The sequence below is a fragment of the Pholis gunnellus genome (assembly GCF_910591455.1).
Source record: "Pholis gunnellus genome assembly, chromosome: 4".
Taxonomy (NCBI): Eukaryota; Metazoa; Chordata; class Actinopteri; order Perciformes; family Pholidae; genus Pholis; species Pholis gunnellus.
The window spans coordinates 26,573,779-26,594,637 of NC_136530.1; the positions used below are offsets into that span (position 1 = coordinate 26,573,779).

General features: G+C 43.6%; 1 protein-coding gene across 2 annotated transcripts in view; it reads left to right on the forward strand.

The window, feature by feature from the left end:
* nfic (nuclear factor I/C) overlaps positions 1-20,859 on the forward strand; it is a 65,668-nt gene that overhangs the window by 36,884 nt on the left and 7,925 nt on the right. The window contains exons 10-12 of one of the 2 annotated variants that reach the window (XM_079158067.1): positions 4,580-4,737; positions 5,833-6,016; positions 14,760-14,848. In XM_079158067.1, coding sequence (XP_079014193.1) covers positions 4,580-4,737; positions 5,833-6,016; positions 14,760-14,848 — 431 coding nt within the window. The remainder of the gene's footprint in view (positions 1-4,579; positions 4,738-5,832; positions 6,017-14,759; positions 14,849-20,859) is intronic. The other variant, XM_079158066.1, reaches the window with a different exon arrangement.

Sequence of the window (20,859 nt, forward strand, 5' to 3'; positions counted from 1 at the left end):
CCTTAAACCCCAAAATAGCGCTGTGTTACACTACTTTTCTTAAAGGGAACATGTCACACTTACAATGAGCAGCATCAGAGTATTTTCCCTTGGGCAGGACACTTAGGACAGGCAAAAACATTTGCTAGAATGGTTACCCGTTTCTATTTGCCCGAACAGAATCCGCTGACACAGTAAAATATTACCATTCTTGTCCACAGTGTCAGTTAACTCTCCAGGCTAGAAAGGAGATGGGGCTCCCTTCCTTAACATGGCCATCATTGATACACCCTTTTCCCATATTGCCATGGACATTGTAGACCCAATAGAAAGGAGTAGTGCAGGCGACAAGTACATTCTGGTTATGCCACAAGATTTCCTGAAGCCTTTCCCTTGAAAAAGATTAAGGCCTGCCAGCTTGTCAACTGCCTCATTCAGCTGCTCTCTAGAGTCGGAATTCCAAAGAAGATCATTGCCGACCAATGCACCAACTTCACCTCAAGCCTGCTGAATGAGGTGCACAGCAAGGTGTGAAGACCAGTCTCTACCATCCACAAACAGATGGGTCAGACTGGGACTAATGGCTTCCATTCTTGCTGTTTACATACAGAGAAGTCACACAAGCATCTACAGGGTTTTCACCTTTCCAGCTGTTATAGGGACATTTAGTGTGGGGTCCTTGGATGACTTGAAAGAGGCCTGGGAGGGTCCCATGCTGCAACAGCAGTGCAGTGAGCTCTCATATGTCCTGAAAATGAGAGTCAAACTGGACGAGTCTCAAGAGCTCGCCAATGGAAATCTGGCTCAAGTACAGCAGCGACAGAAGAAAAGTTATGACAATCTTCTAGGAGAAAAGTTTTCCGGAAGGGCAAGAAAGTTCTCTGCTGGCAACGTCTGACAGTAGTCTCCTTGCCAAGTGGCAGGGGCCATGCAAGATTACAAAAAAGGCCTGCCCAGTCACTTATGTACTTTTGTTTACCAGACTATCGGACAAAGCATTAATTCGTCCATGTAATCCTTCTGATAGAGTGGGTAGACCAACCAGAGCAGTCTACAACCTTGTGGGCATGCACCGTTGTTGGCGAGGAAGAGATTCAGGAGCAGTATTTTCCAATTCAACTGAAATTGTTTCCAGATCTGAGACATCTCACGCCAGATAAACGCCAGGAGCATATGCCAAAAGAGCTCTTCAGTCTAAAGCCAGGATGTACACACCTCATTGAACATCCAATCCTTCTGCATTCACCAGAACAGCTGCCAATCAGGGACACCACCTGCTGCATTTTCAGCCAGACTGAAAGAAGAAGAAGTGGAGGAGATAATGGCTACAGGAATCATTGAACTTTCTCGCAGTGAATGGTGTAGCCCTGTTGTGTTGGTTTCAAAGAAGCATGACCTGAAGCTGAGATTCTGTGATAACTTTTCAAATTTGAATGCTGTGTCTGCCTTTGTTCCCTATCCAATGCCAAGGGTTGATGAACTCATTGAATGCTTGGGAACTCTTTCAACACATCCAGAGTGCTGGCTGGGGTTAGTCGGTTGGAATCGCAGACTCAGCCCTAACCTTTCATCAAGATCTGCAGTACTAACTGACATGACTTGCAAATCCAGCCCGGTAAAGGTTAAGTGGACTCAAGAAAGTGAGAATTCTTTCAAAGACTTGATAAACTGTGTCAAGATCCTGTTTTGAAGTGTTTCGATTTCACTCTTCCCTTTACTGACCAGACCGATGCTTCTAGAGTAGGTCCCGGAGCAATGTTATTGCAAAGACAGGATGGAAACCAGTTGACTGTGCAGTATAGCAGCTGAAAACACTTCCCAAAGGAAATGAGGTAGTCAACAGTTGAAACAGAAGCTCTGGCTTTAAATTAGCAGTAGACACCTTGAATTATTACTTGATTGGCAAAGAAACAAAGAAAAAAATCAATTCCAAAAGCCTAAACTGGTTTAAACCACGCCAAACCCCATCAGGCGTCAAAATCTCAACTATGTCTGAGATTTGGTTGAAACCACAACGCACTAGTGGGCCACGGGAACCCTAGGGAGTCCCTGTGACACGGCCCTGATGTTACCACAGCTATTTCAGCCGGGGTTACCTTCACACTGGGCCGTCCAATTTGACTAGATTCGTATGAAAGGAGGCAAAACAACACTGGTACCTTTAAAGAAAAACCCCTAGGTGATAGTCTTAACTTCGCTGATCAAACAATAAACTGTTTTGGATCCCGAAGGAGGAGCGGATAAATTACCCCGCGTTCCCCCACTTTAACCTGCAGAAGGAAGATCACGGAATCTCAGGATTCTTTAAGTCTGCATTTGCTGTTTTTTCCGCCGCCAGCGCGCTGTTCAACCCGCCGATACAGAAGAACAAATCCCCACCGAGCGAGTGCAACCAAGAGGTCCTAAGCCGGAGAAATTCCGCCTTAAAAGTCTTAAGAACGCACCAATTACCACTGATCTCAAGTAAGAGGCTTTGTCTGGGCAGAGATAGGTCATAGTGTGTTTGTAACCTTGTTTTGTTTAAGTTAACTGTACTATTTACCTTGTTAGTGTGTATTTTATGGACCACTGAGTCCCATTTATTGTTGTGTAAAATAACTGTTGTCCTTATTGCAGCTGTAATAGTGTTGTTCCACGCTACTGATTGTTGTGTTTAAATCCGCCACCACGAGTAAAGCTGGTAAACTGTACTTTATTAGTCAAAAGTCCAGCACCGCGACTGCCGAACCAGAGTTCTCCAGTCGGGCTTCTGTGTGATAAAGTCACGGTGGCTATACTTTACTGCTGCGTGAGAATTTATTCTTCTTCGTCTATTTTTTTAACGCACTCACATGCTCACGCACCCATATATGCCGTTATGCTTATTTCATACACACGTGCCGTGGAAGCACAACCTCCATTGTGTGTCTTATTGCCCCGTTAAATAATTGCGGCCTCGCCACCATTGTGGAGCATTCTGTGATGTGACTACTTTATGTGATAACATCTGCCTTCTTGCTCCCCCCTCTCTTTTTCCTCTCTCCTCCGCATTGTTAAGTCTCGTGTGGCGCAATCACTTATGAGACTACGTCGACTGTTTTTCTCTTTTTCTCTCTCCTCCCCCTCCTACACACACAAACACACACTCACACACATAATCCCCTGACCACGTGATCGTTTGTTGCTTTTAGGTAGTATGCTTGTAATTGCATAATAGATGTTTGTTGATTTATAATACTCTTGAATAAATAAATAATGTTATTTTTGATTATTTAACATTTTTCTATGAGCATTTTGTGCATATGTGTTGTGATATTAGCTGGATGTAATAGTCTGTGCTCAAATTCAAACCTTCAATGTTCACTCTGAATGTGGGCGACCATGGCTCATGGGGTAGAGAGGGTTGTCCGGTAACCGCAAGGATTCGGTTCCATCCTTGGCTACCACGTGTCCTGTGCCGGAGTGTCCCTGAGCAAGACACTAAAAAGAAACGAACTGCTCCCCGGGCGCTTCTCAGGAGCAGCCCACTGCTCCCTGCATAGGGATGGGTCAAATGCAGAGAACAAATGAATAAAGTATAATAACAATAAATAAATAAATGATTGGCTTTGACTATTGACATTGTGAGTGAACATACATTTTTATACTTTATCTACAGTTTGATAATTTTATTAATGTCAATAATACAATTTTCATACTTGCTAATAACCAAACACGCTCCTGACAGATTCCAACACCATTCTACATTGCAGTGGATCCACAAAATGAAAGACACTAATGCTAGAATTACCAGATGGTATTTTGTCTCCCCAGCCTTATCGTTTTCAGGTCCAGTGTAGACCAGGACACAAGAATGTCATCGCTGACTTCCTGTCCCATTTAACATTTCTGGTTTAAGTAAAACACGGACAGGTACTGTTAAGTTTAGTTATTGTTTATTGGTTCACTTTGCTTTGCATAAGTTAATCATTATCTTTCATTGTTACATACCATACCCACCATGTGTTCCAGAGTCAAAAGGAGTTGCCCACCCACTTCCTCTTCCTTCACCCTTGTGATCTGTTCTGCATGGGTGCAAAAGTATTTGATATTTTTAACTATGTAACATGTTCTAAAGGTTAGTATAAAGAAATAACTTTGTTACTTCCCTGTCTCAGGAGATGATTGAAGTTACCTGCAGTCATGGTACGGACTAGATTTACTCCTGCTGATGGAAACCTCTATTTAAGCAGATGCTTTTGGCTGTTATTGGGGATCAGTGTAAAGCTGCGTCCATATGATATTATGTAAATATGAGTTACCTTTATTATGAGTTGAGTTTTTTCAGTTTAGGCAAGTTAACTGTTTAGTAAATATATTTTTTTGGTTACACGTGTAACAGGGTGCCACTATATATAAAACACCTTTGGTTTTCCGGACAAAGTTTCTCGTGTCTGCCACCTACCACTTCCCTAGCCACTCCTGTCAGGCTTCCTCACACACACATACATACAGTACATATGCACGCACGCATGCACACACACCCACACACACATACTCAAATAAATACATACACACATACACATACATACATGGAACAAAATGCCATTTACTGTGTTGTCTCATGTCTCTCTCTGTCCAGGTCTGTCTCGGAGTCCCCACCCCTCGTCATCTATTCATTTCTCACCCTCGTCCTACTTTCCCCACGGAGCCATCCGCTATCCTCCTCACCTGACCCAGGACCCCCTCAAAGATCTGGTCTCATTGGCCTGTGACCCTGCCAATCAAACCCCCAGCTCAGTGAGTACAACCAGTCAAAAAAAATGTCACAAAGCTCAGCTACTACTTTAGCTGAATAACAGCTAGCGTTTTACTGTGCAAATAATTGTATGTCTTTGCAGACAGATTATTCTACACTAGTTATGAATACAAACCAATACCAGCCAGTTGCAGTGCCGTAAGTGTAATACCAGCAGCACTGTAGAACTACAGATGTAGACACCAATGTGCACCATCTACTGATTTTTTGACAGAAGCTCCAACGCCACAATAAAAGAAAATTACTTATGCAGGTTGACCAATGTCTATATCAATATGTTGTTGATGTTAAACTTGAATTCGTTTGTTTACTAGTAGAACAGGTAGCTCAGGACGGACTCTACCTGGGAAATGATTCAACAAAACTAGTTTGTATGATGTGCCTGGCAAAACATGATGTTTGCCAGAAATATAAAAACATTACAAATTAATTTGCTAAATTTGAAAACGCTGAAATGATCTGTTTCACAACCAAAAGCTGTTTTTGAGTATTCACTGTCTAGATTGAGGTTAGTCTGTAAGTCAGTGTGTTACTATAAATAGTATTTTCAATATTTCATTTTTGCTGGTGGCATAAGATTTAATTGAAAAAGCTAAACAAACAGACATGCACAGACACCAAGAAAGCGAGAGAATAGAAACAACTATTACATTTGCAGCACCTAATACTTGTTTTGTTTCCACTGCTGCTGCTATCACTTTCATTTCCTTAAGGATTTGCAGGTTGGTATTTATAGAACTAGTCAGACAAAGACTGGAGTTTGTGACAAGGCAGCTTCGTAGGATTCAATAGAACTCTATAAACAACCACTCAGTGTTAATGTGAGCCAGTAGCCCCAACTGTTTCCTACATATTGGACATGCACAGGGCCACTCTCTGTTAAGTCATTCGCGGTGATCTTTGTTTATGTGAGGTGAGTTCCAAATGTGATGATGAACTGCCCCTCTAAGGCTTTTAGCTTCAGAGTGCTAATGAATTGTAAAATGTTTTGGATGTATTATTTAGGACGACAAGGTATAGCAGCATTGCAACACGTGAAATTTCACTTTCTCTGTTTGATTGTCTGATTTTTCCAGCTGAATGGCAGCAACCAAGGGAAAGTGCCCAGTCACTACATCTCCTCTCAGATGCTGGCCCCCTCTGGACCAGCACCCTCCCTGGCTCCTCCTCCATCCTCCTTACCCAGGCCGACTCTGCCTGCAGAGTCCAAGGCCACTAGCACCTCCTCTGATGGGGGAGCAAACTCACCCACGTCACCCAGTAAGTGGTCAAAACGTACTTAATTTGTCAGTGTTGATGTGTGGCATGACGCATGATGTATACGTATATTTAAAACCTTCCAACACAATATGTTATCATTTATAGTTAAATACAAAACAGGTTGAGATACAAGTGCAGAAGAAAGATAACGCAAAGGGTTTACTGGTGTAAACGCTCCTGGGGAGTATTCCAGACTGACAGACTGACTCCTCACGATGTGTCCGCAAGCACTCTTTTGCAATCACACTTTTGTTATAATAATAATAATAATACTTAATAGTAATAATTATTTGTATTATTACTATTAGTGGCAGTAGTAGTAGTATAGTAAACACATGAAAGAGCGACTGGTGACATGTTCCTACATTGTGACGGCCAAGTGTTACTTTGTTCCTCTCAGCTCATCATAAGAAGTGAGTGCAAACACATAACTACTTCTTGTTCTTGTAATGACACAGTGACTCTGCTCATTTGGTGATGAAACTCTTAATTAAATCTTTTCTATCCTTACTGTAAGGGACTGATTTATATTCCATAAATATATTCCATAAATACAATTGTTTATACTTATATTTATTAGTGCTGGGCAAGTTAACGCGTTATTATCGCGTTAACGCATACATCGTTTTTTTATTATTAAGCGGACATTTTTAACACAAGAACCGGCTGACAGGCAGCGAGCGGTGAACAGCTGTTTGTGTGGCGTCTCTTCCGGTCCTAAGTCCCTCCATGTACAGCTTCTTATCACCTCTATGTACCAACGTACATTTATAACAAATACCAAACATATTACGGTAATCAGCGTTGCATGTGTCTGACCAAAATACCAAAAAAAGCAAAAAAGAAATGATTCATTTAAATTATTTTTTTAGAGTTTGGAATATGTACAGTAAGCATATCATTTAGTTATCGCTACTGAGAATTTAGCAAACATAAAAAAAACATAAAAACATGACGTAGATAGGTTTGCAGCTTTCAAAGTGTATATTTCAAATTGCATCTCTTACACACATGAAAATAAAGTTGTGCTGAATATCTATTATCAGAATCATAACTGTATTTTAACTGCTACTGTGTAAAGAGAATACTGCTGTTAAAAAGAACCTGATTTGTTTAAAGTGTTTGCAAACCAAATGTTATTGCACTTTTGTTCATATAGCAGTACTTTTAAAATAAAAATGCACAATACACTATTGAATTCATTATTGAATTTTTTAACAATGCGATTAATTACGATTAATCGCAAAAAAATCATGCGATTAATCGCGATTAAAATTGTAATCGTTGCCCAGCACTAATATTTATACTTAGTGCAAAAATGTTCTTTGGTTATAATATGAATTTGATTTGTTTGTATTCAGCTTTGGAACTGGTTGGATTTCTATGAGTTCAACAAGTTTAAATAAATAAATGACACAGCGTTCCCTGTACTTGATAAAAAAAAAAGCTCATTGAATCATATTACAATCTTTAGAAGAGGTCATGACAACTTATGTGAAATAATGTAAATAGATGCAAGGAACTGTTTTGTATAGTTTAAATAGATCAATTGAAACTGAGCGGGTTGCAATCATTTCAAATTATCCTTAACAACAATTTGTCATTACAAACCACTAAGAACGTATCTCACAATACATTCATAGAGAGAGAGAGAGAGAGAGAGAGAGAGAGAGAGAGAGAGACTTTTTTTCAGATTTTTCGAAAACCTTTATTTTCCAATAAATCAAGACACTTAAACAATGATAAAAACAAGGATAAAATAATTAGGAAGGTTAAAACACAGCTGCCCTTCAACAACAGAACAGACACTTATAGTGAAACACCACTGAGATACAAACTCATCAACATGTTTCATGAGTGAATACAACCTGAAGGCCACTCTGGCTCTGGCTTTCAGCAGCGACACAAACACTGACAGCAGCCCCTTGCCTGAAACATTTCCCTCTGGATTTGTCCTTTTGTAAATGTACAGTTTGGTCTGTCCCACTATGAAGTTCAACAGCTGCCACTTCTTAACTTTGTTATAACCAGCACCAAATATAAAAGCAGTTTCAGACCAACTCGTATTGCAGTTTAAAAACTAAGTTTTCAAAGTCTCTTGTAGTCCAGAACATTGTGAAAAACAGTTTCTGGTTCCTGACAAAAAGGACATTTATTGGACACAGTGGGACTGATCTTTGAAACAAAGAAGTTGACAGCCAGTCCCCCCTGCAGGATTCTCCACTGACCTTTTGTTTAAAGGTGCTTTACAGCCTTCAAACCAGTTTAATCTCTCTCTCCACACAGTGTCTGTTCTCCCACTCAGCTCTCTCTTGTTCAAAGGTTGGAAACAGTATTTGTACAGAGCTTTCCCACTCAACATGTACAGGTCTGCAGCTGCAACAGGTATAACACCAGTAATGGTCCGTCAGTCGGGTCTACTTTGAGACCGAGTTCAGGGAAAGGATCCCCTTCACCAGGAGTCTCTGCTCCGGTGGTGTACTCCTGCGGTATCTGCAGCTCCTTAGTCGTCAGCCTTTTAGTCCATGTGTTTAATATGTCTCTGGTGTGACAACTTGACCTCAGACCAAGTAGAGAGGCCACTGCTTCTCTGTTACCAAGTCCTGGACCTGCAGCATCCACTCTGGGCCTCAGCTTCACTTTCCCAGCTGAACACAAACGCTGGGTGATGCCAGGTCTGCTCCTTTCCCGAACATCCATCAGGGCCCCGTGGAGTAAAGGCTCCTCCGGGAGCCAAACCAGTGCTTCATACATGCTTCATACATAACCTGTGCCATAGAGTAAATGCTACCAGGTTATTTATTATTTAATATAATTCAATTCAATTTATTGTTTCACAAATTAGCTTCAGAGGGCTTTACAATCTGTACACATACGACATCCTCTGTCCCAGGACCCTCACATCGGAACAGAAAAAACTCCCCAAAATACCTGTTAACGGGGAGAAAAAATGCAGAAACCTTAGGGAGAGCAACAGAGAGGGACCCCTCTATCAGCATGGACAGAAGTGTGATAGATGTCATGTGCACAGAATGAAGATAACAGAGTTACAACACATTCAATGCATATGACAGAAATTATTAATATAATGAGAATAGTAAGTATAATAATGATGGGAAATTGACAGCTACTAATAATAACAGCAGCAGTGGATACAGTGGAATGATAAGGATAATAAAAGCAGTAATGGTACTAATAATAATAATAATGATAGAAGCAGTTGGTGTCAACCCATGGTTCCAAAGAAAGCAGACAAGCGTCAAAACCCAAAGAACAAGAGACTTCCATAAGATCTCTAATTAGTGACAGATTGTCAACAATGGACCTGTCAGGAAGACAATAGGTTTGGGTCTGGTGAAGGACCTTGTCCATGACCTTCCTCACACTATTATACCACTTCATAGTTTGTAGACTGGACGCCAGTTCTTCATTTCCGAAGGTGCCTGCTCTACTGCAGCTTCTTTTTCACCATTACTTTTCCTGTCCTCTTTCTCTCTGCTTCACTTGCTTGATTTGAGTTCTCTAGTTTCAGTTTTTATACGGACTCTGCTGTGTCTCTGCTGTCCCCTCGCCTATATACTGACTCTGCTGTGTCTCTATAGTCCCCTCCCCTTTATTTTGACTGTACTCTGTCTCTGCCGTCCCCTCAGCTGTATACTGTCTCTGCTGCCCCCTCAGCTTCATTCTGCCTCTGCTGTGTCCCTGCTGTCCTTTCACCTTCATTCTGACTTTTTCCTGTTGCTTCTGTCCCCTCGTCTTTATTATGACAAGGCTGAGTCCCTGCTGTCCCCTCACTATGTTCCTTCTGACGCTGCGTCTCCTCTTGCCTCCTCTCTTCCTTTCTTCTTTTACTGCTGCAGTGAGAGGAGACACTGAAACAAACACAGCAATAACAACAATGCCCGACTCAATCACTTTGTTTGCTTTGTCTACATTTTCAACAAAGATTACCACAGCACTGTTCATTTCATCAGCAGACTCATTGCTCAAGTCAACTGGACTAACAACTAAGGACATCTACAGGACCAGATCTTTTCAGTATAACTGCTTTCAATCAGTTGTCACAAACTGTCAGTTAGTATCCACCATGCTGATGGAAACACAGGAGCAGCGACTGAACCGCAGAAAATTAAGACAGAACGTACAAACATTTCAAGCTACACAGACACTCAGGACACATGAATGACTTAGAAATTCAATATCCTGATAATAGGCCTGAGTACAAAGTCGGAGACAATAATAACAGACTCTATCAAGAGGAACACTGCCTTGTACCCCCTACTCTCCTCATCTCCTTGTACAACCAACACCTCAAAGACACTCACACACAGCAACACAAAAGTTATGTTTCTGTGTGATTCCAATGGGAAACACATTCATATAAAACGCCTCTAACCAGGCAGAAGATCCAAAAAGATCCGGAGCCGCACCACCTCAGAGACCATGGAGAACCTGTCCAATACAAACCTCAATGTTAAGGATATTAAACATGTATTAATTGACCCTTGGATCTCCACCAGAAATACGATCATGGTATTCAAAAAAAGCCCAGATCACAGAAATCCATACACAGTTTCACTACAGGAGGAATCTCATCTCAACATACAAGTACTAGGGCATAACCATCAGTGCATCTGGGAGGTATGGCAAAGAAATACATTCCCTCACAGATTAGGCACACATGGACTACTGTCGCATCACAAAATATCTAAATATAGTCGTTTCAAATCTGGCTAAAACCATTCAGTGAGGATGGGTTGAACATTATTCAACCCATTATTGTGTGGAAGTGAAGAGGGGGCCCTCTAATGAACCAGTGGCATACATCTTGGGACTATCCCCCATTGAAAAAAAACGTTCAAATTCACTTAAAACTTAACCTACAGGTATGTAAGGAAATCCTCAAGGTCCACAGAAACAGCCCAAACCACAAATGTAGAGCAGAGCTGCGAAGCTTCTCTGTCACGCTTCAGGAATGTGAGGACCCAGACAGGTGGTGATAAATGATTTAATGATAATTCAACTTCAAAGAAAGTCCACAAAACAGGCAATCTGAGGCAAATCCAAAAACATACCAGGAGCACTGACACACAGGAAACAGACTGGACTTAATACAAAGTAAAAAGAAGAACTGTCAGAAACAAGGGAAGCACACAGACTGAATACACAAGGAGAGGGGGGTGATTACACAATGGTGGAAAATTACTAAGGCAAAGTAAAGCCAGACATGATGCAGGAGGAAGAGAGAACTTGCAAAATAAAACGGGAACTAAACAAGATGTTATGCATGATTAACAGAGCGACCCAGTTCCAGGTTCACTTGGCACAAGCTGATCCTGAATCCACTATCAAAGTCTTTCTGAGTAACAGCCCCTGCCCAGAAACAGATCCTCTCAGAGAAACCTACCAGCTCAGAAACAAAGAGCATCTAAAAGTAATTAATAAGGAGAATAAATCCAAATACATGTCATATTGGCTTAATGACACATCTATCACCAAATTAGAATGTTATTGTTTATTGAAAAGAGAATAGTCTTTCGCACAATAGAAAGATTTGATGACTTACCATCATTTTATTGTAATTCCTTTTATTATCCACCAGTTATCTATTTTTCTGTTTAAGACAATAAGATGTGATATAATTATACAATCAATACCCTCTTTTATATAATACCAATGCAGTGGCTGTTGGAAACATGCCTATTCCGAACGGGCTGAGTGCTTGGTGTCACTTCTGGCAGCTTTCTGGAGAACCGCTCATTCAGACAACTTCCACATTTAACACTGAGCTTCCTTGGTCCTCAGCAACACACCTGCTGTGACATAAGTGAATTACACTGCTGAAATACACTGGATTCAGGAAAAAACACCAGGGGCAGACTTTACTGTCAGACAAGGTAGACAACTGCCTGGAGCCAAAAAGCTACAGATTTATTATGATGTTTAGATATGTAATTATTACTTTTTATTCTATGAGAGGCACTTAAAAAATATACAACTGGACATATTGTAAGTAGTGTACATACTACTTACTATGTACTACTTCAGAGGAAAACATTGTAGTACTACATTTTACTGGTCACGTTGCAGATTCAGATTTGACACGTACAATTAAAAAAAGATGCATTATTTTGCATTAATTATGATAAGGAGAGTAGTTTTTTTTATTATTACACTACCAGGTTAATTGAACATGGACAACTGATTACGGGCGATGCTGACCTTGTTGTTTTTACTAGCAGCTGTTGTCCAGTTAAAGTCTGCATTATTACGGAGGAAGCGGCTGTTATTGGAGCGATTAGCGAGCGGCGTGACCAGCGGTGTTATCAGACCTACGGAGCGGCCGTCTGAAGTTACGGTTAGCGACACAAAACGGAGGACTTTCCTTTTCTTATGAATGCTTATTTTGTTCTGCACAACTATTTAAAACAGTAATTGCTCTCCAGTAGGACAGGGACTTAAGTCACTATCAGAGCTACGAGTGAGAACAGACAACAACGAAACCGAGGGAACGAGTGGGAGACGTGTGTTGACCACATTTATGGACCAATAATCTAGTAAACTTTGATGTCTAAGTGTTAATTTTAAAGTAAATTTGATGTGTGTGAGGGAGAGATGGAGCAAGACCAGCAGTGCTGTAGCTAACGTGAAGTCTGAAAAATTAAACTTCTAGCACGTTCCACGAAATGTGTCCGTTTGAGTTCATAGAGGAAGATTTTAGTATCAAAGTATCAAGTATCAAGTATCAAACACAACCTTTCATTATTAAAGACTACTTTATTACTCAGTCGTATTTTTTTTAACCAAGTAACCAATCTACTTCCTGTTTACATCGGCACCCACACGCATGCCCAGTGTACGTGAATAGTCACGTGATATTCGTTTTCAGGCGTTTTAGTGTGGACGGAGATCATTTCGAAAATGATGCTGAAACGCCGTGTGGACGGAGATCGTTTGGACATGGCCTTAGAGGAGGTGGAGGTGAAAATGGGGTTAGAGGAGGTGGAGATGAAGAGGGGGTTGGAGGAGGTGGAGGTGAAGATCGTGTTAGAGGAGGTGGAGGAAGAGAGGGTGTTAGAGGAGGTGGAATTGAAGAAGGGGTTAGAGGTTGTGGAGGTGAAGAGGGGGTTAGAGGAGTTGGAGGTGAGGATCGAGTTAGAGGAGGTGGAGGAAGAGAGGGTGTTAGAGCAGGTGGAGTTGAAGAAGGGGTTAGACGTTGTGGAGATGAAAAGGGGGTTGGAGAGGTTGATGTGAAGAGGGAGTTAGAGGAGGTGGAGGTAAGGTGGAGGTGAAGGGGGGTTAGAGGAGGTGGAATTGAAGAAGGGTTAGAGGTTGTAGAGATGAGGAGGTGGAGATGAAGAGGGGATCAGAGGAAGTGGAGGTGAAGACAGGGTATGATGAGGTGGAGGTGAAGATGGGGTTAGAGGAGGTGGAGGTGAAGATAGTGTTAGAGGAGGTGGAGGTGAAGAGGGGTTTAGAGATTGTGGAGATGAAGAGGGAGTTAGGAGTTTGGAGATGAAGAGGGGGTTAGAGGAGGTGGATAAGGGGTTAGAGGAGTATATCATGTTAGAGGAGGTGGAGGTGAAGAGAGGGCTAGAGGAGGTGGAGGTAAGGATGGGGTTAGAGGATATGGAGGTGAAAAGGTTAGAGGCGGTGGAGGTCAAGGGGGGTTAGTGGAGGTGGAGGTGAAGAGACGGCTCGAGGAGGTGGAGGTAAGGATAGGGTTAGAGGAGGTGAAGATGAAAAGGTTAGGAGGTGGAGGTAAGGATGGGGTTAGAGGAGGTGGAGGTAAGGATGGGGTTAGTACTTTAAACACTGATAAATCCAACTGTGGACATGTCTCTTCCAATAACATCCATGATGCTACTTTAAAGGCCTTGGAAAGAGCAGTTGATAAAGGCCCCCTACTCAAAAGTCCATCCATTCAAGGTCCAATCCATACAGTAGCTGTTCTGGAGCTTTCGATCGTAGTTTTGGGAGATGAGTGAAGTAAGCGCTTGTGGGACAGGCAATCATAAAATCATTGATTTTCTTGCAGGTTATGTAAACATGAGATACAGTTTGTAATCTGAGGGATGGTACAGGTCCCTGCTTGGTTCTCCATAAACAGGGTTTAGCAAGTCAAGAAGCTTTGTGGTTTGCTTTGCTGAATGTATTGTAATCCTTTATTTTTTTCTATAATCTGTATTTTTATAGAATTGGTTGTCCTGCTCCATAAAAAGCGATAGTTGCTCTTGTGTTTGTTATAGCTGTCCTTAGTGGGATGTGATACTTGACTTATTACTATCCAAAGCACATCCAGAATCAGCAACTGAGCCAGGGGTCCAGAATTTGTCCCCAAAGAGACAACAGAGGAAACAATGAACACACATGACATGATATTCTGCTATGTTCCTGCAGTAGAAGTGGGTTAATATTACCAGGTATTGGACATTTTGCCAGTTCCACAATCTGGAATACCTCTCAGATCAGGTGTAAACATATCAGCTGGGTGGAGTTTGACTTCCTGTCTGCAATAGACAGACATTAAAGACAGTGGAGCAGGTACAAAATAAAACAACCATAGAGTGACTTATTTGCCAGCAGTTAGGGTTGGCCAGTTTGATGCTGTTCTCTGTTGTAGCTGCTTATTGATATGGACAGATTTAATTTGATGTAGCCTACTGCCTTTTGCAATTTAACAAGCAACATGGCATTATGAGAGACAGTATGAGACTGATGTTGTTAACGCAAACACCCTCAGCATACTCGGCCCCTGGGACACCCCCTGCCAATCGCACCTCCTTCGTTGGAGTCACCCCTCGAGACCCAGGTGGACTCTACCAAGCCCAGGTTAGTATGGTTCGTTTGACAATGTTGAACTCAATTTAGAAGAGATTCAAATCTCCAACCCAGAGGTTTGGATGTGTCCTTCTCTGAGACCGCTGCCATTCCCAACATAGATAAGAGGTCAATCAAAAATGAATAAACAAATCAAATTTACTTTGTGGTGCTCAAAGCTCAACAAGACGAGAACGGCCGTGCTCACAATAATTTTTTAGAATGAGATAACAAGATAACCAACTCATTATATGGAGAAAACCAAAGGGCGTCTCTACCTATTACTTCTAGTGTTTATCAGAGATCAGGAGTACAATGCCAGCATGTATAGATGACTGGCACTCGCGTCTCCACAGTCAAATCAGCTGACACTAAGGTAGTAGTGCACTCATCTAGTGACATTAATGGGAAATGTATTCAAGCGGTTCAGATTGAGCTGAAAAATAGAATAGAATATGTCTATTCATTCTATGAAGCTGACAGCTAGCGGCAGACTTCACAAAAGTTGTACACAAAATACATATATAAAACAAATAAGATGAATTCAATTTTGCTTACAAGAAGTATAAAACACATTACCTGTGTCCCTTATCAATAAACAAGAAGATACCACTAAAATGTGAGGGAAATACTTTTAATCTTTGATTTTTGGCTTACTGGGGGAAGACATCTGACTACATACAGAATGTATTTTGTACTTACCCTTTGTGAACACCTTATATCAGGGGTCTCAAACTCATTTTCACTCTGGGCCACATCAGCATCATGGCTGCCCTCAAAGGGCCGGTTGTAAATATAAGACTGTGTAAATGTAACCACTCCTAACATATTGGTAAATAACTGCAGTGTTTGCCCTAGGTTTGCAGCTTTTGGGGGTGTGTGGGGGGGTGCTACTCGCAGGAGGGCGACTGTTGCATCTCCACCGCATCCGCTGGTGGGAGTGTGCGCGAGCGGATCGGGGCGGAACTCCGCCGTGCGCGATACAGAGAACAGAGGATAATTGTAAATTGTATCAAGTCTAACTTCTAATTTTTTTTTTTTTTGCTGGCGGATTCGCGGGCCACATAAAATGACGTGGCGGGCCGATTTGGCCCGCAGACCTTGAGTTTGAGACCCCTGCCTTCTATTGAAAACAGGAATTAGTCACATGTATACGCTAACCTCTGACCGTTACCGCTAATTGTTGCTAGCTGTCAGCTCGCATAGAGAGTGGCATGAACATTTTTCTTCCTCCAAAGTGGGGCGTGACAGAAAAAGTTTGAGAACCACTGCGCTAAACTCTGTGTCTGGCTCAACCGTCTCGCTTACAGGAACGGGATTATCTCCTAAACTGATCAAGCAACAGACCCTCACAAATTGTTTCGCGATGCTGCTCCGTTTTGGGGGGTTTGCATTAAATCGGATCCCGGAGCTCGCAAGTGAATGCCAAGTTGTTTTCTCTTCGGTCTACGAAATCTACCCAATAGTAGCCACAGCCATTCTGTGGGACCACAAATGGTCCAGCAAGACCTACTCTCGACAACCTCGCAGTTGTTTACCTCATCATCAAAGGACGCCGCAACGCCCCATCCATCATGCAGATCACACTCTGTCTAATCCGGCACTCTTATTACACACCAGTACGTTCTCCACGCAGCACAAGTCTGGGCCACTCCAACGCCATCGTTTTTCTCGTTTCTCAATCCAGAAGTTTAGAAGTTCAACTGTCTTGGAGACAGTGGTGGGCCGTCAGAACCAGCAAGGCCTTCTCTGCTGGCCTAGACAGAATCAAAGTTATAGCTATTTTATAATTTAATTATTTTTCATAAATAGCTTTAATTACCACTGCTGTAAAATTCGCCTAAAACGTCTATCCTAGGCATACTCAAAGTAAATTGAAAGCTGTTCTTGAACAATTTGGAGTACATGCATGGTTTTGGTCTCTTTTGAAAGGTAACACTCTGAAGTTTCTTCCCGAATAGTCAGAATCACTGCATGAAGCCTTACCTAGTCCAAGTTCATATTTGATAATACCACAGAAAATGAATATTTTACACATTTTTTACCATGAGCATGTCTCGGCGCTTTCCATAAAATGGAGACCCATGGTAACCATGGTCACATACCTAGGCTGTGTAAAAATGTTTATTCATAATTCAATCTAAAGCTTATTTACATTGATATAATGTTATCTATAAGTTATTTAGCCATTATTTACTTTCACAAATTCTTAAAAATTCTCGATAACCACACTTTGGACATCACGGACACAACTTGCGGTTTCAACAGTCACTTCCACATTTTGCCTCTACATCCACCCCCTGAATCTGCATATCATTATTTTCTTAATTTCATTGGCTATACGAAGCGTGAGTCATCAGAACGATCGGTTGCAATTGGCTCGAGCTTTTCACGAAAGACAAGGGGCGGTCATTGTCCTTCAACAAGGACTCTCGTTGGCTATTCCAGGCTGTAGACAGGACGTGGATGTAAGGATTACAGATACTTGAACCCAAAAGCACAACTCGGAGACAAGAAATACAAGTTAGCTTTTTACTTGTTTTCAGGCAGGGTCAAAACCAGGAGGTCAGTCTGAACAGGCAAACAAATCCGATAAGGGGCAGGCAAAAATCCAAGGTCAAAAACAGGCAGACAGGGTCGGCAGGGAACAAGTGCAAGTGAGGGGACCTAAATAGAGAGTGCTAACGAGGGAATGGGCTGCAGGTGAGACGGGTGTGGAGGACCAGGTGAGGGGAATCAGAGGTGAATGGTAGGATCTGAAATGACAGGAGAGTTAATAAAACAAGCAGACAGGATGAAAACAAACTAATATGAAGGGGAATTCGTGACAGAACCGCCCCCTCTAGGGACGGCTCTCGACGTCCCACCGGGCTGGTCAGGATGAGCCTGGTGGAAGTCCGAGATCAGGGAGGGATCAAATATTCTGCGAGCGGGGACCCATTCACGCTCTTCGGGACCATAACCCTCCCAGTCCACCAGGTATTGCAATCCCCTACCCCATCGCCGAGACTTGAGAAGGCAACGGACCGTATAGGCAGGTGCCCCATCAATGAGCCGGGGGGCGGAGGGGCCCTGGGGGAGGGCTGAAGGGGGCTCTCCTTGACGGGTTTAATCCTGGAGACATGGAAGGTGGGATGAATTCTCATGGATGATGGCAGGCGAAGACGGACAGCAGCAGGATTGATTATTCGACACACAGGGAAAGGACCCACGAAGCGAAGAGCCAATTTCCTGGATTCCACTCTGAGGGGAAGGTCCCGCATAGACAGCCAGACACGTCCTGGGGCAAAACGGGGTGCAGGAACGCGGCGTCTGTTGGCAGACCTTTGGTAACGGTCGGACGAGCGCAAGAGTGTGGTGCGGGCCTGCCTCCAAGTGCGTCGGCACCGCTGGATGAATGCCTGGACTGAGGGGACACTGGCCTCTTGTTCCTGCTCCGGGAAGAGTGGTGGCTGATATCCACGGGCACACTGGAACGGTGAGAACCCGGTGGCTGAACTGGGAAGGGTGTTGTGGGCATACTCGACCCACAAGAGCTGCTCAGACCAGGAGGAGGGGTTGCGGGAGCAGACACAGCGTAAGGATGTCTCCATCTCCTGATTCATCCGCTCAGCCTGCCCATTAGACTGTGGATGGAACCCTGACGAAAGACTGACCGTGGCTCCCAGCAGCCTGCAAAACTCTGACCAGAAGCGAGAGGTGAACTGTGGTCCCCGGTCGGAGACCACATCCATGGGCAGACCATGCAGCCGGAAAACATTCTGCAGTAATATCTTAGCAGTTTCTTTGGCAGTAGGTAACTTTGGTAGTGGAATGAGCAGAGCAGATTTGGAAAATCGATCAATGACCGTGAGAATAACTGTGTTACCGTCAGAAGGGGGTAGGCCGGTTACAAAGTCCAAAGCGATGTGGGACCAGGGACGACTAGGAACTGGCAGAGGATGAAGAAGCCCAGAGGGAGGTTGGCGAGTGCTCTTATGCTGAGAACAAACCTGGCAAGCACCAATGAACTCCTTGGTGTCTTCCTCCATGGAAGACCACCAGAAACGCTGTCTGAGCAGTGCTAGTGTGCGTCTGATCCCAGGATGGCAAGCTAGGCGGGAAGAGTGGCCCCACTGGAGGACCTGAGGACGGAGATTGACAGGAACAAACAACCGGTTATCAGGACAAGCACTGGGGGCAGGGTGTTCGGCATGGGAGCGCTTTACTCTGTCCTCCACCTCCCAGGTTACCACACCAATAACTCACTCAGGACGGAGGATACTTTCAGGATGGGAAGGAGAGCACTCTCGCTGGAACTGCCGAGACAAGGCGTCGGGCTTGACATTCTTTGAACCTGGTCTGTATGAGAGTGAAAACTCAAAACGGTTAAAAAAAAAAAAGAGCCCACCTAGCTTGACGAGAGTTCAGTCGCTTGGCCGAACGGATGTACTCTAGATTTTTGTGATCTGTCCAGACCACAAACGGCTGCTCCGCCCCCTCTAACCAGTGCCTCCACTCCTCCAATGCCAGTTTGACCGCCAACAGCTCCCGGTTGCCAATGTCATAATTCCTCTCCGCGGGGGACAGCTTCCGGGAGAAGAAGGCACATGGGTGAACCTTTTGGTCCTCAGCCGACCGCTGAGAAAGGACCGCTCCTACACCAGTGTCTGAGGCGTCCACCTCCACAATAAACTGCCGGGCAGGATCTGGGAATATGAGGATGGGAGCAGAGGTAAAACGTGACCTTACCTCACCAAAAGCCCCTGCTGCCGCAGAGGACCACCGGAAGGGCACATGCTGGGAGGTGAGAGCGGTGAGGGGAGCAGCCACGGAACTGTAGTTCTGGATGAACCGCCGATAGAAGTTTGCAAAGCCCAAAAAGCGTTGAAGTTCCTTGCGTGTGGACGGGGAGGGCCAGTCAGCAACTGTTTTGGTCTTGGCAGAGTCCATCTGGATATTACCAGCATTGAGAACAAACCCCAGGAACGATACCTCTGTGGTGTGGAACTCGCACTTCTCCGCCTTTACGAAGAGGCGATTCTCCAAAAGCCTTTGGAAGACTTGGCGTACATGGACCACATGTTCCTGTTGAGACTTCGAGAAGATAAGAATGTCATCCAAATACACGAAAACACAAACATTGAGCATATCCCGGAGAACATCGTTGACCAACCCCTGAAAGACTGCAGGGGCATTGGTGAGACCAAATGGCATAACTAAATACTCATAATGTCCACTAGGAGTATTAAAGGCAGTCTTCCACTCGTCCCCCTCTCGGATTCTCACCAAATGGTAAGCATTGCGGAGATCGAGCTTGGAAAAAATGGTCGCACCTTGTAGCAGCTCAAAGGCAGAGGCAATAAGTGGAAGAGGGTACCTATTCTTTACCGTAATGTTATTGAGTCCTCTGTAGTCAATGCAAGGGCGCAGGGATTTGTCCTTCTTTTCGACAAAGAAAAACCCCGCTCCCGCTGGAGATGAAGAAGGTCGAATGATTCCTGTAGCCAATGAGTCGTTAATATATCTCTCCATAGTTTTTGTCTCAGGAGCAGATAGGGAAAAAAAGTCTACCTCTGGGAAGAGATGTACCCGGGAGGAGGTCAAAGGCACAGTCATACGGGCGATGAGGTGGCAACGAGGTGGCCCGGGATTTGTTAAACACCTCCTTAAGGTCAAGATACTCCTTTGGAACCCCGGAGAGATCTGGAAACTCAGAAGAGATGGGCAGACTAGGGGCAGATGATGAGGCAGATTTAGACAGACAGCATGACAATGAACACTCCACTGTAATACAGTTCCTGACGCCCAGTCGATGTGTGGGTTGTGTCTCCTAAGCCATGGATAGCCCAAAATGACCGGTTGCTGTGGTGCATGGATGAGATGGAAGGTGAGCATTTCATTGTGATTACCTGACATTGTCATTGGCAGAGGAGTGGATTGATGGGTAACCCTGCAGAGGAGATGACCATCTAAAGCTGTGGCGTGGATGGGTTCCTCAAGGGCCACCTGCCCGATCCCCAGCTGGGAGGCCAGCGTTCTGT